Here is a 19275-nt window from a genome sequence, read left to right on the forward strand (position 1 = left end):
GAGGATCCTCACCAATACACAAGTAGTTTGAAGATTCTTAGATCCGCAACCTGCTAAACTCAAAAGATCTAGTCTAGTGAAAATAATTTCTTCAATTTCGCTGTCCAAATAGCTAAGCAGAATAAATAGTGTTCCAGTGCGATGTGACTGCAAAATTTGAAAGCAAAAGTATCAAATCCAACCACCACGAATCCTGCCTCCTTCATTTGTGGTGCTCTGCCATAGTGTAGTGCGTATAAGGGTGCGTGTAAGAGTGCGTGTGAGTGCGGCTCCCACATGCGTTCAGTGTGTCCTGTTTGGTAGTTCAATGTTGTGCATCCGCTGAAGTGTGTCCCGACACCTTCATGACCTATCGAGTGTTTTTGTGTACGTGAGTCCGAGTGCCTCGCGCGAGGAAGCGATAGATAAGCTCGCATTATAAAGTGCAAACCAAGAATCTTGCGTGGGCTCTTCGGCAATAATCGGGCAGTTCTGAAGTTGAAAATCGAACCTTTGAATTCGCCACAAGTTACATGTGCCACGAAACCCAGCTCACGAATCCGTACGCGAGCAAAAGTTACTAAAAATAATCTTCCCCGAATCGCCATTTCTGACAATTGCTGCCCATCTATTGTAGAGGATTAGGAAGCAGATCAGAACATACCTATACATCAACGAACGAAGCGTAAAAGATCATCAGTTGCGAAGCAAACTTACACATCCAGCATCCGACGATTGAAGATCGACCGACCCGGTGCAAATGTGGATAACATTCAACGCGACCTGACTAACGTTTGCTGTTTCAGTGTGCCATAACACCTCAAAATTGCAGAAGAGGGTGCATTAGTTGATGCACTTTTAAATACGTCGTGATTTTGTGAAATTTTCATTACCTAGTTTCGACTGTTCTAAAGCAAGAGCTTTTCGTTTGTTTTTGCTGTACTGAAGTAAGTTATATGAGTTTTTTATTTTTTGCAACCATCGATAAAGTTCCTGTAGCACATTAAGTGCGGCAAACGATTGTACTGTTACGATTTCGAATGCAATTTGTGAAGAAGATGTTTGGTAAATTCTGATCGAGGTATTTTTTGTTGTTTTATGTTGGGGAGTGAAACTTCGAAACCCCAAAAGAATGTTTTGCCTGAAGTGAACTATTTGGAGTTCCGAAATGCTGTAGCCACAGGGCGTTTGACACTTGTGCAAAGCAAGCACATTATTCTACATTGGACACATTCCAGCTGTTCACTCACCACGACATGCGCGGAAAACATCTGATCGGTTGTGATGTTGCTGCTACGATCAAACCCACTGAGAAAGCTAACCATTGCAGTGTGTCCCGTGTATCGCCTGCTAACCACACTGCACACACCATGACTCCTAGTGCCATGCGCTCGATGGTGAAACGGTGAATGGCCAGGACAAATGGGGTCTGGTTGCTGGCTGTTGCCTTTCTGTTTTCGTGCGGCACGAGACTCTGGTCCCGAGATGTGCGCCACTGCCACATCACGGAAGGGATGCGGAACAAAGTGACCTCACAATTGTTAGAAGTACCTCCAGTACACCGGCCGAATAATCCGACCGGGTGATGGCTGTGCACCATGACCGTTAATAATCATGACCGGTTTTTCTTTCTGCTGTCCGTCCGACCATCCCGTTCCATTTTTGGACTGTGATGATGATCTGCCCGAAGAAAGTCTCGTTTAGTTGGGTCGCTTCCGCTGTGACGTCTAGACGGATACACATGTTGGACGAAGTGGTTGTACGTTGATGGTTCGAAAGTGAACTCATTAGCACTAATTTGCGCTAAATGCGGGACCGGAAAATGATCGAATTCTTCATGTCGTCTAAACAGTGCAGAAACCAAAGTAACCAGCGCAAACGAGTTCTTGATACCTGTGCTGAAGAGTTTGGTAAACAATACACCACAGGAGCAGTGAATGGACAGGAACTGTACCCACTAGTTCCGCGATCATTCAATATCATTTTAATGATCTGTTTTTGACGCTCCATGTGCCAAGCAGCTAAAAATCTTGTCCGCTCCAAAATTTGAACTCACTGCCGGCATCATCTCCTCCCTTGCCCAATAGAGCACATGCAGCCATGGCTCGGAAGCCGTTAGCCGACACCGGTCCCGCAGCACACCCAGCAGCAGCGTTGGCTTACGGCTGGACACATTTCAAATCTGGTTTTACAACCGTCCCGGCAGTTACTCCGCCAATCCCGTCCGCACTCTTCGCACTTGGACGCTGCTGTCATATTTGCTTTACTCGCGACCGATCGCGACTTTGCCCGCGCACGCTTGGGCTGTGTTTGTGCGATCGGTTGCAGGTTTTGTATAGCGATTCGGATTGTTGATTTTTTTCCTCTTTCCTGTTTACTTCGCTGCAGGGGCTGCTGCATACATACGTATGATTCAACTAACCCGACCGACCGGCTCGTCGAATTGGTAACCTTCTCGGTCTCGAGAGTGCCCAAGTGGTCAGGCCCCGCATAAACCTGTCGTGGCAACTTCTTTTTTTCGGTTTCTGATGGGAGGTAAAGCTAAGACGAAAAAAAAAATCTGATCTCTCGAGTAGCGTGCGCCTGTGGAACGTGGTGCGTAAGCTTTTGATGCTACGCAAGAGCACGTGGAGCTACGAAGTTTACTTTTTGGCTGAAGCCCGTAGGAAGTTGTGCTAGTATTGGTACATTCTTGAGCTGAGTACCAACATCTTACACGGTTATCAATAATTCGAGGCGAGATATAATACAAAATTATGTGTAATTTGGCACCTTTCATAAGTTACAAGATTATGATATTTATGCGCGAAGCAAATAAAAGTAAATCCTCAAACAGGTACGGTCGAGTAAAAGCGTGGAACGGTGCTCACTTTTTAATAATGCCAATATTAGCAATTAGGCAGCACTTTGGAAACATATTTTGCCGAAATACATTTCTCATCTCGTGTCTCTGAAGACATATCTTTACCCCACCTGCTTGTTGCATTAGTATTCTGGAGTGAAGTTGGCCACCCGTTGACGTCCGAGCCAGCCACACTGGTGTGAGTGTTTATTTGTCCGCCATTTTCCAGCACGACGCGTCAGCTGAGCACGGCGGTAAACTTTGTATTGCGCCGTTTAGACGCCGTAAGGATGCAATCGATGCCTTCAAACCAGATACGTCGCCACTACGCTGAAGGCCACAGTCCTTATATCACACCAGTGCGCCGGTGCGTACGATTGCAATGGTGCTACTGATCGCTAGAAAATGCTCAGTAGCAAAACGGTGCTTTTTCTTCACTATAGAAGCATGGAATGGTGTGGAAGTGACCGAGAGGTGATATATTTACTTTTCGATTTCAAAACGATAGATTAGGATTTGTGGTTTGAATGGAGACGCCCGACTGAAGGACTGGTTTCTTTTCGAGATCATCGTTAAGGTGGACACATCACCCACGAGCGCGGCTGTTGAATGGCGGGAACTGGTTTCAACATTCCATTCGCTTTGTCACCGTCAGCAGGAAGTGTTAAGCTTGCAACTGAATACCGAGATGATGTTTGAGTTTGTGCAACAACAAATTGATATAAAGTTCTAAAGGTTTGACAGTTTAAAATGATCTCACATTGAACCACTAAAAATTCAAGTATTTTATGTCAATAATGGGGCCCGACCACAGTTTATCCAATGATATTTTAGATTCGTTTTTGAAATAGTAGAAATGCGTGAACTACGTTCCAACATTTGCGTCAATGAAAATCCCCCAAAACAGGTAGAACCAAATACCCGGGAAAGGTGATTCCCTTAAATTAGCATATTTTAAGCGATGTCTTCAAAGTTTTGTTTTCCTCTCTCGCTTCGTACTTTACAATTGCTCTGGAACCTGCCTCGATTCCACCCCGGGGGCAAGGAGATGATCTACTTCACACTAGGAGCGTAAATTAGCATCCTTACACGTCGTCGAGCTTGTTCACCTTTTGTTTCGAGCTTGTTCTCCTCAGCACAACCATACTTACCGGTCTCTCGGACACGATGCGTCACTTAAACGCAACAAATTGGCCCTCCTTCTAATGTCCATAATGATGCTTCCCTTTTCCATACCCCTTTCGTTTTCACTCGCCCTGTACATGAACGATGTGTGAGGATTTGCACGCGTGAAATATGCCCCTTCCTGACCCCTTTTTTGTAAAGTGCGCCACGCGCAACCTTCAAATAGTTCGATTCCATTGCACCCTGACCGGAATTGCTCCCCCCGTTCACGTTCTAGTACCTTTGACGAGCGAATAATAGCAAATAAAAAAGTAAATGAAATCACCATCGGCTGGGGGTGTTACACAGGGTGCACAATCGTTTGCGTATTGCGTGAAGCAATGTGGCTTCGGCTAGTGACATCGACTGCTTGCATTCATGCTGGCAGTGTGCGTACGCCACGGAGCCACTGATCCGTGGTGCCGGCGGCGGTGGATGAAACTGAAATGTTACCACCGGCCACTAATTAGCACCGGTTAGCGTTAATTATCGCTTCCTGAGTCCAGCGGACACCGGCCTCCAAGATTGCTTGCAAGACGCGAAAAAGTCAGCGCTAGCCGAATGAAAATATCACACTCATTTGCACTTGTGCCACGAAACAAAGCGGCCCCCGGGGTAAGTGCGCGAGTGCGGCGTGTTTGCACTCAATGATGACGACGGTATGACGAGAAGACGATCGCAAGCGCAATCGAAAGCGAAAGGACAACAACGTCTTCATCCGAGGTTAAGCAGCTTATTTAAGATCGATTGAAGACATTTGGTTTTGTATTCCGTTCATCCTTTACCTTTTGTCGAGCGAACGTAAAAAGCTATCTGGTTAATGGAAGTGATGTGTAAAAGCACCGAAGAGGCAAAATAGCTGGCTTCTTAAAGTGCACTGACGTAAAAAAATGAAGTGCAAGTGAAGTGCAATGGTACTATGCAATATAACACAGCTATTTTTCTGTCTTTAATGTATGTTTAAAAAATCCATTCAAATAAAACTATTTTACTCTTTTTCACATGTAGTACTCGGATGTCCGACTTTATTTACTTTTGTCTGGCTATATTCGGCTTCGGCACAAGCCGGATGATTGATTTTTCGCTTCGATCGTAATGGGATTGTAAATAGTGCGTGGTTCCCACGCAAAGGCAAACATAATAAAGGAGAGACAGATTTTTACTAGCCCGTAAGCAGTAAAAACTTCGCCTCACCACTGCCCGAACCTTCACAATCCCTTTTTCGAGCGATCGGTCATAAGCGGTGCACTTGCATGGGGGCCGCACGACAGTCGGCAAGCTACCAGTCGTAAACTATGGTTTTAAAGTGCATTCTCACGGATATTGTAAGCATAAAAGTAAAACGCAGCCGGTTCTTAAGAAACTGTTCGCTGCACATTCCACTTTGCGCCGGACGATCGTCAATCTGCAACCGTTACATGACCTCTCCGGGGCTCGCTCGATATAGCCACCACAGTTAACCTCAATGTCAGGTGCGAAAATAATCACTTCTCCCTGTTTACCCTATCGCAGGATCCTGGAAACACCAATAAACCACCGGACCTCACAAACCATTGACGGGGGAGGTTTAAATTTTGTTCCAACGGCGGTGGTTTCACATTGCGGTTACTCACCGTCATGTCCATCAATGACACCTCCGATTAGCGGTTGTACGAAAGCGCATAACCCTAGATTGCTTGCACCGCTTGCATGTGTACCTTTGATTAAAAATTGGTTGTCAATTGAGATGTCATCTTGGTTCCTTATTTGAATTAATGAAATACTCGGAGATAATATCTGATCAAGTAGTCACTCTGAGTATTCTTGAGCAGATGCCTTCGATCTGCTATTTCTGACTGGTCCGGATATGTTTTTTTAATGCTCACTCGGCTGTCATTGAGTCTTTAGACAGCTCCTAGTTAAGAATAGTTATTTGCTTATTTATTTATGTATTAATGGGGGGTTTCTGTCTTCACACGACAGGAGCGCTCCAAAATCCCATCTGGAGCAATCCTCCAAACACGGGGCTGACTAATCGGCTATGAGTAAATATAGTCTAAGAAAGCAATAAATGCTGCCTAAAGCTCCTGAGGTTGCACGAGGTGAAAAGATAATTTTTATACAAACCAAGTACTTTAAAAGTGTGTTTTTAATAAAATGTGTATGATTCTTTACAAAGTGTGCATATGCATCAACGGAGGTGTTACACCCCTAAGTGACAGTGGAATGTCGTTGCTATTGACCACCAGCTGGGTGCAGACGGAACCGATGCAACCGTAATGATATCACGGCTAACTAATACTACCTAATGGTAGTGTGGAGCGTTGCGTTGTTGATACCTTAACCACCTTTGCAGCTAACGCCAACCTCAACCAGCAACCGGCGCTACCTCCTAAGTCCCGCGATTGCAGTTGCACGCTGACAAGAGGTTGACCTTGGTGGCACTCGGCAGCGCTTACCTTTGGCCGTTGTTCTAGGTCCAACGCCAGAACAGCGCACGCATTCTCACACATGAGCGAAATTCATTCTAGCGTGCCTGAGGTGGTACGAGCACGCGTACATTAACAGAACGAAAGAAAACCGGTATCTCGGTACTACTTTACGGCGAAAAGGGTAAACATTGAGCACAATTAAAATCACAAACAGGGAGAGGTATCTGGGTGCAGGTCCAAATACGCCTGTCCATGTGAGTTTTTTTTTATTTTGTGATTGTATATATACTTTGCTGTAAGCGTACAGAGCAAGAAATTCTTTGAAGATCGGTAATTATTTTTTTAAATGGAAGTATTAAAAATTATTTTTCTCCTTCCCTCACTAGCAAACTCAATCGCAAAATTGCACTCATTTCTACTACGCTGTACAGGAACTAACAAATATTTTTGTTGATTCAACAGCTTGAAGAATAACACCCACCGCGCGCCGTCCGTCTCGCGTTGCTATTTGAACATCAAGGAGGCTACGGACTGATGACAGCATTAAAAACTGTTTACGTTCTCGTTCTCGGGGGGCCCGTTCGTTTAATTAGTGCCGGATGAGCTCATCCTGTTTGTTCGCTCTCGATGTGTTCAGATTTCCAAAACCCGTAAGATTTGGAACCGTTCCGAACAACAATATTTCCTTCGTCATCTTGCGAGTTGCCACAGTGTGCCGTATCACACGACACTGGCCGTTGTAACGTAACAAAAAAAAATAAATTTGGACTCTGGGAATAAAAGAAAATATCGACACAAGTGGATTGAATGATGATGCTATGACGCGAACGGCAACACACCTATTGCTCCTTTGCTCAGCCGAGACCGCGACGCGATATGACGAGTTGTTGGTATTGTAGAACTTTTCATCACTCTGTCACGCAAGTGCAAGGCCCTACGATCGTTCGCTCCCACGTGGGATGTCCTCGATTATGGCGGTGGTTGGATGTGGTAATTAAAGTCAAAACGTGCCTCGTGGCGCATTTTGCGTTGCCATTCGCTTCGCGAGCATGGCACGCTTTATTCATACGTTCTTAGAAAGCTTCTAAAGTTAATCGTCCACAAACGTGCGGACTAGATGGATGGTCAGCAATGTAAAAAAGAAACTAACAGTTTGTTTGTTTTGTTTTGGAACAAACACAATCCAATAAATCAACTTTAACACCTATAGCGCATTCCAGTTCTTTACGACGTCCCCGTTGTTCGCGCAACCTTCTGCAAACGATCAACCTTCAGAAATCTGCTGTGATCTCACCTTGAGCTTGCAAAAAGACACATGTGAAGCTATTTATTTTGCTTGCGTGTATGATGTATCTTAGAGTGGAAATAATCCCACCATTCCAAAGTCAGTCAGAAGAGTGCCAGTCAGTGCTCAAGAACTAATCGCAAGAAGAAGCCGGTCCGGCACGTTAATGGTTCGGGCCACCGAAAACGGCACTGGCATAAAGTGAAGCGAAGGCTAGCAGCTTACACGGTTGTCTAATCGAAACTGGAATAGAATATCTCTGCAGTCTGTGTCTTTCACGGAGTGGTGCTTTATATTTAATTTGTTATTTCTCTCTTGATCTGCAATGTTTTGACCTTTTGCCGTGTGCTTTGTATTTTGAGAGGAAGACATTTGTTTGAAATGTCGGTTAAAGTGTGCTCCCCTTCCGTAAGGGTTTTATTGTGCTTTAAAATCAAAACATGCATCGCGTCATCCGTAGATACGAATTTTACACCGCTCGTTATACACTCCGGAGAGCCCGAGTTTATTGGATAAGGATATAAAATTGTATGCAATTAAAATGATAGCAACTTTTTATTACCGCACGTGGATCGGCTGGTAAGCAGCAGCACACGTGGCGTGAAGATGTGCAAAATTAACTTCACATGGGCGGCTTTGCGAGTGACTCAGACCAGAAGATTTACCGAAATCTTCTAAATTTGTATGCAGCCATTTATGTTCACAATCAGCTAGATTCCAACGTTAAACGAACAAATGACTTCAGATATCAGCTTGAAAGCAGCTGATATGCTACATTTTATTATGCTCCATAAAAGCGGCACTTTGCCGCGCTTCCAATCACAAGAAGCGAACGGCGAATATTCGAACCATTATGCCGTGTTCAACGTTCTCCGTACGAAACGTACACATCGGGTGGTGCATCAAAGGACGGCGCAATTACTCCCCCACAGCCGTGGTGTGAAAGCATCGAAACCCCAAACCGTTCCCTACACTATGCGCATCACGTTTACTTTCACGATCGTGTGTCGCCGTGCACGGCAAGCACAGGTTCACCTGTTCGCCTATGTATCTTGTTTGGCTTGCTGACTAAAAATACACTTACCGATGCACATCGCGAATGTAGCGTGGTGTGAATGCACCCTGCCTGCAATACCCGCCGCGCCAGTTTGCCCTGTTCGCACGTAACCACCGGTCCGCCGGGGGGTCGCCTAAGGATCGTCCCGTGCTTTAACCATTTCTGGCCCGTGGCCAAACACGATGCACCAGTAGAGAACAAATGCACCTATCGCTACCACTGCACGGTACGAGAATCGAAGTAAAATATGATGAAATCGTGCCCGAAAAACAACACCCCGGCTCTTTTGAGCCACTCATTGAGCTGGTGGTAGACGCCGGCAGTGGGAATGAAAATGCAAAAGCGAAAACCCAAACCGTTGTGACAGTGAAAAGTGATAACTTTTCCTCTAAATTCGCTTGCTTAAAGACGTGCGTGTGGTGCAGGTAGGAAGGTACCGGTGTTTGTTAGAAAGGGAAAGTGTCACCACGTAATGCTGCCGAATAATTGATGATCGTTGCAAGAATTGTTAACTGTTGGAAAAATAATTTTGATTGTTTTGGCAATAAGGGTAATAGGTGTATATTCTCTCTGGCGATCTGTAAAAAAGTGATTTAAATGATTAATATAAAATATTAAGTGGAATTTAAAAATGGAACGCGATTTACTGAGCTTAAAAAAGCCTATGTAAGACAACTGCTTCGGCAGCAACACCGGCAGTGAAGAAACTCTGCTTGATTCATGGAAAAAATAATATGGAAAATGGTCTTCAAATGGAAAATTAACAAAATATAATTGATAAAAAATCTTGCACGGAGAAGAGATATTTAGTTTTAAAGATAAAGGTTGCGTGCGAGAGCAGTATAAAATATGAAGAATTTAAAGCGGATTTGATTCGGACGAGCTGTCTTTCAGGGATGATGCTCGGCAACATACTTTCGAGATACTCACGTTTGAAGTTTTAAGCCCTCTCTCCGAGACTGCTTTACTTTTCATAATTTTGGAATGGAGTGTCTTATCTACTACGTGAAAGTTTAATGTAAAAAGGGCACTCTAAAGAATTTTGAAAGCATACAAACATTTTTTGACAGATTATACTATCCCCTTCTGTCAAAGTTTTTGACACAACATGCTCATCTGGAGGATCGGAGCTTAAAATAAATGACGGGAGAGGGCGCCACCAGCAAGGCATTGCCTTGAGAGGGCTACATTCCGAGGATCGCGCCCTATTCCTGTTGCAATCCAGAAAAGAAGAGTAATAAATTTTGATCGTCTCTAATTATAACGAGGCTGTTAAAAATCTACTTATAAAATCCGAATTTGCAACACCTTCAATATATTAATGTATTCTTTGTGTTCTTCTGGCTTAACGACCTTCAAGATGATACCTGCCTGTATAGTGGCTTAACATAATGAACGGATAGCGATCAGTGCTTTTTACTGTGCTAAATGAGATTCGACCTACGCCTACCTTCAACGTATAAGCCAGAGTTCATTTCGATCTACACATATGGAGTAATGTGTTATATATCCTGTACTGATTATTACATCGTGTACGTACATACACCTAAAATCCGCTTAAATTACCCAATTATGCTGTCACAAACTGTCTAGCCGTTCCTTCTGAACAAAATATCACACGCAACCACGCATGTGGAAACAAAAACACTTCAAGGCAGGTTGAGATAAATCGGTCAACTATTTGTTTTTTTTTGTCAATTTAATGCCACGTCAGAGTCCGGTGGTGGCGACAGTGGTCGGCTGTCGGCGGTCGATAAAGATATCGAACCTTCCAGGGCAGTACATACAGACCCGAGCATGCCGAAATGTTGTGCCTCAGCACCGTTCGACACCAGCCGGCTTTGACCGGTTGCAACATCCTTGGAAGGGTTATGCCGAAGGTTACGACGAAAGTGGAACGGAAATGAAGGGACCACCGCCACGAGCCCCGTGCCACGGTCGGGTTTTGTCCCCCTTTGCATGTGTCGATGTCACGAGACGCGCACTGCAAAGTCTGGTGGCCGGCAAGTAACTTGCCGATTGCCCGAACTGTCATTTTGTGCCGGATAGTGTAATCAGCGTTATTTTTTATTTTATTTTTATTCTTCATTACACCCGAGTCGCGGTCCGCGCCCATTCGGTGTGGGTCCGAACAAAGCGGGACCGATTTTTACACCGCAAGCGCAGCGCAGCGGAGGAAAGCTTCGTGAAAAAATGCGTCTTTCCGTGGGCATGCTTGTGTTCTAATTGGTGGCATTTACCAATTAAACGTGACTGCTCTATCAACTACCTCCGGGGGGATATGATTATCACCAGCCAAGTAGCTGCGCTGTTGCGTCTAATTTAGCACTGCCGGGGTAGAATATGTCCTTGCCCAACGGGGATGTATTTTGAATCATAAATTCAGTGACAAAATGAGCCGGGGCTGCCTCCTTAAAAGCTCTAATTATTCTCTTTCGTACTGTTATTTCACGATATGGCTAAATTAGCATCTTCGCTTCGTTGATCGTTGATCGGGGGGCAAGGCAAGGTAAATAAAATAATAACAAATGCTTAATTGTAATTGTACATCCTTTCCTTTGTGACTGGAAGGTCGAGGGAAAATTATCCTTAAAAGAGCCATCATTATGTAACAACAAATCCAATCTATCTGAACCGCCATTGAGCCATAACTGGCCCCAATATTCAAAGCTTACGCGAGTAAGACAACATTACTGTTTCCAAGACTTTCTGCATACGAACTTTACTGCAAATCATCGATCGTATTGGACATCGGGATCGTCAAGCGTGCCCTTGTGTCCCTTGTGTAGCGGCCTCCTAATGATTGCCATATATCTTACGAAGCCGATCCATTAGTCTTTTGTGGCCAGCCAAACCACTATCATCGGAGTCCGGTGTCCTAACGCCCGGACCCTAGTGTGTACGATCGAGCATTATGAGGCTGGCGATGAACCATTGTTGAATTGATTGCTTTCTTTACATTGCCACGCTCGCGAACCCCTCGCACGACCGATCTAACCGCGATCCCTTCGACAAACCGAATGCAACCGGTGGTCCCGGGCTACGGGCTACAAACGCGCACCAATGTGCAATGATGCAACGGCTTAAGCGACGAAACGGTAACCACCACACATCATCGACACGCGTTTCGTGTGCTGCCGGTCGGCGCACCAGCCGCTTGGGTTAAGATTAATCAGTACTTACACAATTTACAGTATTTCGTAATTTTCATATTTTCCTTTTTCCACACACGTTCATAACATCGCCCCACGGCTTTCGGTGGTGGGCCTTCGAAGTTTAGCGCATACTGCTTCTCTTTCCTATTCCGACAGCGTTTGATCGGAATTGCCGCGCACGGCCGTAAACGGTGGGGAGAACAAAGTGCGTGTTCTCTCAATGCGATTTTTCATCCATTCCAACAATTTTCCTTTTCCTTATGTTCAACGTTTATGTACGACATCGATTGTGTAGTTTAGTTGTATCGCTGATGCAATGATCGTGAATAGAATTCGTTCTTGTTCTTCAGCTTCCTAAAACATCCGTGTATTTATCGAACATGCGCTTTTGTGAAACGCGACCATAGCCCGATGCCCGGCGGATGCCGTTTTCGCCGGGCTTGTTGCATTGCATTGCCTGCTACTGCTCGTACTCGTTTCGATGCACATATGGAACGCATAAAATGCAGACATTAAGCAACAAATGAGTGACGGAGCTTTGATGTTTGAGTAGAAAAAAAAAATGCATTGCTTAATTATAGTTAGTACATTTCAATGCCTTGCAACGACATGCAAAATGAAATCTATGCTTTTTCTATTGCGTCAATCGGAGCTTTTTCATTTATTGATTGCATGATTTAATAAAACTATTTGAAAAAGGCTAAAAAAGAGACTAATTTAAAGGGAACTAAATGTCCCCCTTTGAAACTAAGATAGTCAATGTCAACTTTATCCAATTGAGACTCTGTTTTGCGTAACTGCGTGTGAAAAACAAGCAACATTATTAACTGTATTTCACATTACACGGAACTGGACAATTGTGTACCTATTACGAAGTAAAAATTAAAGTTGAGGTGAAATTGCCAATAATAATCATTTTGAATTTGATTTTTTTTTCTTTCGTTATCAATCAGTTTAATCTTTTTTTCACCGATTGCCAAAAGATTGAAAATAAAATCGAGCGAAAAGAAAATTAAAATAAAATATTAAATACTAGTTGCTATACCACGCGTAATTGCCAATAAATGTTCATTCAATTACAATTAATTTGACGTTGATTTTTGGTTTAACGACCTAGTAATCGTCGGAAAGTCGGACACATAATGGTTTAATAGGCTTATTTTAACTACTTATTAAAATCCATGCCACCAGAGACAACCAGTTTAGATGGAATTCATCGCACGGTCTTCGATGTTATGAGACCGAACATTTATGTACCGGCTCTTGCTCTATCCACTCACCGTAACCATAACGGAAAGAACCGAAAGGGTTCCTGTTCAATTCACTTACGATAGTACTGTTAAAAAATATTTCATGGCAAAAGTTGTGACACACTTTAGCTATAAATGTCTCACAGTAGTGCCGGTACGTGCAAATGATGCATTTAGGTACTGCATTCTGTGGCGTTTAGCCAAACGCATTGTGCACTGTGGAACTCAAATTGAAATTAAATGGCACGTCGTTTGCGCGATTGCAATAAAACTATTGCTTTTTAGATCGGTGTGTTTTCCGTATTATTTATAAATTGCGTTCATTTCCATAGCTGATCGCTTCATCGATCGATCACGGAAATAAGTGCACCCGTGGTACAATTATCGCGGTACCTCCGGTGCTCCGTAAGTGAGGGAATTGTTGCTTTTCCAATTGAACACGTGCGTTCGTTTTGCGTAGTTCTAGCAATAGTTTTAAATGATCGTCATTTAATCATTACTAATGAGGAAATGGTCCATCATGGATCAGAAATTTGCTTCACAGTGGTAGAAACATTTCAGAAGTACCGCAGAGTGTTCTTTTTTAATTTTTATGATCAACTCTATGGCCAAAAATTAAATGTCTCATTCCTTATGGGATTTCATTTGTACACTTTTACACTTTTTTCACAAATCCAATTTAATTAATCTCTATTCGTTAACAGCAAAACAGCATCATTTTATTAATTAGTATACATTTCGTATAAATATTTGTTTACTTATATTTTTAAACCAATTAATTCCAATGAATTGTCTACCTCTTCTTCGCATTACACTACCCGCCCGATACATCCGACAATAGAACTCTTGTGCAGATCACAATATCAAATAGAATTTAAATGTATACCCCGTTCCAATTTCCCATCCCTGAAGCTAAATGCAATCTACCACAATGTTTTGATTTGATTTGGATCGATTTACTGATTTGTATTGTACTGTTGCTCATTTTCATTCGCCTCGCGCCGTCCTGCCGGTTGGTGGAGGCATTCGAGCGTCAACGTACAGCGATCAGCTTCATAACATTGTTGTTACAGCGAAAGAATGGAAAGAGCACCAGGGCTGCATATGCTCGATGCTGGCAACGGGGGGGGTATGTTGGTTGGAATGCGGCAAACAAAACGCACACAAAGGAGGAAAAAGTCGTGGTTTCCAATTACACGTGCCGCCAGATGCCCAAAATTCCACTACATGTCTGCTGTTGTGTCGAATATGCGCACACCAATATGTGTTTGCCGAGGGCTGGAAAGGAAAAATTTGGGAAAATTATTGAAGTTCTCGGAATGGTTTGACAGCATTGAGGCAGATATTTGCCATGTGTTTAATGGCAGCTCTATGACAAGACAGAATGTGACGACCCCGGGCATGGTGTAACAAACAAGGGATGGATACTGTTTGTTTATAATTCGATGAAAAGCTAATGATCGAAATGTATTGGAATCAATTGTAGAAATTCGTTTATTAATGTTATATTACAACAAATCATGATGTTGATAGCCACCACTAATCCTTAGATTGCATTGAGATGGAGAATTATCTAGAGATATTAAAATATTTATAGCATAAACGAATTGTTGTTTAAGCAAGTATTTTACATAGAAATAATTTCCACTGCCTCGGTGCACTCGATGCACGGGGTTCTTTTTGACTCTATAACCCCAAATGCCAATCTCTAGACCCCAAAACAAAACCCCATTGAAAGCTCGCGTTTTTCGAATGAATGTAGCCATATTCTCTTTCCTTTTTGCTCTCTAATGTATTCAAACCTAAAACCCATCATCGTACTACAGTTGACGGTTGATAAAAATTGAAAATCGATGCTGAAATTGAAAGGCTGAGCATATTTTATTAAACTCAGATGATGAATTCACACCGACAACCTCATGCGGCAAACTGTTATACCACTGTTATACTCCCTGTACCAACAAAAGTGTTTTCCCCTGGCTCCTCTCGTGTAAAAAAGAGCGTCCGTATATTGCAATAATAAGACCCCAGGATGAAAATAGCTGTCTACGTGTGTTTTATATTTATCTACACGTGTGAAAACAGCAGCTTAATTTCCTTTCTCATTATTGGCTAACCTGCAGCCATTAAGCCATGATTAAAACTGTCCGGCTTTATATCGCTTTACAGCGAGCCAGAGGCATGATAGACTTTACGAAATCTATAGTCATTCCGATGAAGTCATTTAACATCCGTTTCATAGCAACGCATTCGATCAACATCAAATACGTAGCGTACAAAGCGTATCAAGCGTACAGAGAATGTAAAATAATTATTTTTTTGTAATTTTAAAAATAACATCGATCTGCAAAGGCGAACTACAATCGAACGGAGAGGGCCTTTGGGACGATGATGTTCTGCGCGCTTTCGACCTTGTTCCAAAAGGAGCTTCTTCCTTTTTCACGTTCAAACGTGACCACCCAACAGCGATGTCGGTTTCCCCATTTGTGCAGAGTTTTAATAACCGTTACAAACATAATCTGACAAGGTTCACGCTCAGAACGCTTGGTTCTCAAGTTTTTCGAAGCCAACCAAAGTTTAGCTTTTCGAAACACTCCACCGTACGTCATTCGAAGTTCGAGTAGAACAAATTTAAGGAACACACAGTACAATCGTTTGCTTCTCGAGGAGTTTTATCGATGATTGTTCGAAGGTTTACCGTTTTGCAGCAAGTAATATAACCATACCCACACCGTTTCATCGTTCCGGTTCGATCGGTTCTTTTTGTTTGCTTATCTTCCCACCTTCTATGCTTCAGCGCATATACTATCAGCCATGACCAGCATACTGACCGCGCCGGGCAAGTACCGTTCGCGGAAGGACTACAGCACCGGCTCCATTCCGACGTTAGTATCACTGGACGAAGAATCTAGTCTCTCGACAACGACAACGACCTCGGTGTGCAGCGATAGCGTGTTACTGCACAGCCTACGGACAACCGGCAGTTCTGGCAGTACCACCACCAATGGCAGCACCGGCAGCAGTAGTAACAGCAGCAACAGCACCATGAACATCAAAAATGGACTCGCCGCAAAGCCCCCGAGGCGTAGCTCGCTAGGTTTGGCCCTGCTCGGCGGTGGATCGCGCAGTTCCAATGGTGCAGAAAAAAGCAACAAGCGACGCAGCTCGATCGCGGTCGTCTTTCTTGGCGGTGGTCGCAAAGACTCCAAATCGTCCTCCATGTCGGCGTCCGGCGCCGGTAACGGCCACCACAATCACAACGGTCACTCGATCAGTACGATACCGGAGAAATACATCAAGACGGGTGAATCAGATATCGAAAACGATTCACCCAACACGGACACGTTCGTGATGGTGGGTGAAGCTGGTTCGAATGGTGCTCACCATCAGCAGCAGGACTCCTACGGTGCCGCTGGCAGTGCGCTAGGATACGACAAGAAGCGCCGGCGCTCATCCTCCTGGCAGACCAAACTCGAACGGCGCCGCCGCAAGGGCATGATGGCGTCACTCGATGGCAGTGACACCATGCAGCAGGACTCGGCCAGCTTTAGCAGCTTTGGATCGGTGCACGGTCTCGATTCGTCACCGTACGGTCCGGCGGGCAAATATGGACGGGAAAAGCGTCACTCTTGGTGGAACATCTTCGTGCCGGATAATCTTAAACAAAGGTGATTATCGAGTGCCAGATTGGGCAGCTGTGGCTTTGTGTTTTCCACCGCAGGAACTGAAGATCAATACGTTCGTTTCGATTGATCTATATACGATTAAGAATAGCAAGATCGTTAATCTTTCCTAATGGTGTAAGGTGGTTTGTTACACGTTTTTATTTGTAAAGTGTCTACGATGGCCTCCGTATCTTGTTACATTCTTCACAATGGACAATAGAAACGCATCGAGACATAAATAACACTTCCTGGTCAATGTACTCCCGTTGAAGGTGCACTACTTCACCCTCGCAGTGCGTCATACGGACAACACTAATATTTATCCACTAACATTTAACCTAGCACCTGTTAGACACTAGCTGGTAGTCGACAGTCTCCATCATTTAATAGACACAAAGTACGTCCAGATGTACGACTCTGCTTCCCTCTAACATCGCTGTCGGTTCTCACAGCAGCATAACGCACATATGCTGACTTTAGATAGCATAAAGGTTGTTATCTTTGTGATGGGATTGTATTTCATACCGTACGACAGCTTACACCCACTCCAAGCTAATGTTTAGCTTTTACAGCCCGCGTGAAGTAGGTGCACATGTCACCAGAGCTTGCACTTGCCGATCTGACCCTGACCCAGTTTCCGTTGCGTAAACTGCATTGTTGCATTGCGTTGCCGTGATATTTTATGTCATCCGCGTCTCTAGCCTTTTAAGCTCCGTAACCAACGATAGTTTTAATTCAGAGATGTGGCATGGACAGTAGTAACGCAGCGGTTGTGTTACGATATGCCTTATCAGTTACTTTACGATCATAACTAGTCGTTCTTAAATTTGGTGAATACAGAAGAGGGGAACGTTTTGCGTCAATTTTGACACCCGGTAGAAGTTACGTAGTGATCCTCCGGAGATCTGTACCGAAAGGGAAGTTAATTCTATTCTTGCGGTAGCGGTGGGAGCATCGTTTGATTGATCTCAATTGAAATCTATCTTCGTCGGAGGCTGTTTTTCTTTCCGTGCTGTTTGGTTTGTAAGACACCGACCGTAACCGATTCTATTTGTTCACTTCCGTTTTCCGTCATTCGGGTGAAGGCTACCGTCTATCCACCCGGAGGGGGAGCATGTCTACGTGACTGATGACAGGCATTTTGTTTCATGAGTGACATCATGCCACCGGCCTACCAACACCGTCGATTGCAGGTCGGTCTGATGATCCATTGAATAATTTGAATGTTACGTCGCAGAACCATGGTGTCAGAATGGTGGATGTAAATTTTCTTCTAGCTTCCATCTACATTCTGAGTTGCTGAACCCAACTAGGCGAAAAAATCGGCAAACGAAGATGAGCACTTTAGTGTCATGGGACGCGCTGCCAGCAAACTCATCCCCATTATATACGCCACGTATTTCAAACCTTATTATTGCTGTCGTGCACAAACGACGAAAGAAATACCATAAAATCGTGATCTATATCCTATTAACAAGCTCGGCATTTTGATTCTGACGTTAAGCAGGGTTGAATCGATTGACTTTAGAATAAAACTCTACTTACCCATCACTGCTATGCGGACGTGTATCGGCGTGAAGATTCGGCCTGCCAGTCGACACTGCCTTACGGTAGGTTTTTTTATGATTATTAGGAAGCTGATGGGGATGATAATGCCAAACGAGCACTTGTGATGCGCACTTCAGATTGCGAGCTGTACTCTTGGCCTTTTAAGCGTTTCTTCTGATTCGTACTTCAGCAATCTCCGGCTGTTGCAAAGGAATTAGAGTCTAAGGAACCGTCCCATCTGTATCTTAATATTTCTTGTCATGAAAGCATAAACAGTACAAACAGATCTGGCATTTAATTGTATTAATTCCTTCAACTACTGATGATGGCCACAACTAACGTGTAATGGCCTGCGAACCAGAAAAACAACATCCATTCAATTGAATGAGTGATGGCATTTTTAATGATTTGCAACATAAACATTTGGACCAATATGCCACCCACCTGCTTATCATGCAACCGGTGCGAATTGTTGATATTAAATAACCATCCTATCATCGCGCCATCTTTATCATCTTTGCCACCTACTTTACCGGGTGGACGAAACGGTGGGAGGGGGAAAAAAAAACAAACAGCGATAAATCATTACTTATCTCGGTTCGATTGGACAGCCATCCAAACTGCTTTAATCAGTGCTCGCAAGACATTCCACGCTTAACATACCGCCACGTGGAACGGACATGAATCACGCATAATTTCCGGTGTAACATATGTTAGCATTGTCGTACGCGGTTATATCACCAGGGGGGGTACATTGACACCAGTTCCGAAAATTGATTGCTAAAAGAAGGAGCAACTTCAGCAACGTGCCAATTCCACTTCCGACACAACAATTGCTACGAAGTCGAACCAAAACACTTGCTGCATCGAAACTAGTTTGCATCGATTCTCTCACGAAAAGGACCGTGCAGCGAGAGAT

General features: G+C 43.9%; 1 protein-coding gene across 4 annotated transcripts in view; it reads left to right on the forward strand.

Annotated features, from left to right (window-relative positions):
• Positions 1-251: 251 nt before the first annotated feature.
• The window catches only part of LOC128297004 (TLD domain-containing protein 2), a 63546-nt gene continuing 44522 nt past the window's right edge, over positions 252-19275 (forward strand). For all 4 annotated transcript variants that reach the window (XM_053032542.1, XM_053032543.1, XM_053032545.1 and 1 more), the window contains exons 1-2: positions 252-926; positions 15941-16811. In XM_053032542.1, the coding sequence (XP_052888502.1) occupies positions 15958-16811 (854 nt within the window). In that variant the 5' untranslated portion in view covers positions 252-926; positions 15941-15957. The remainder of the gene's footprint in view (positions 927-15940; positions 16812-19275) is intronic.

This window comes from Anopheles moucheti, chromosome 2 (assembly GCF_943734755.1).
Source record: "Anopheles moucheti chromosome 2, idAnoMoucSN_F20_07, whole genome shotgun sequence".
Classification (NCBI taxonomy): Eukaryota; Metazoa; Arthropoda; class Insecta; order Diptera; family Culicidae; genus Anopheles; species Anopheles moucheti.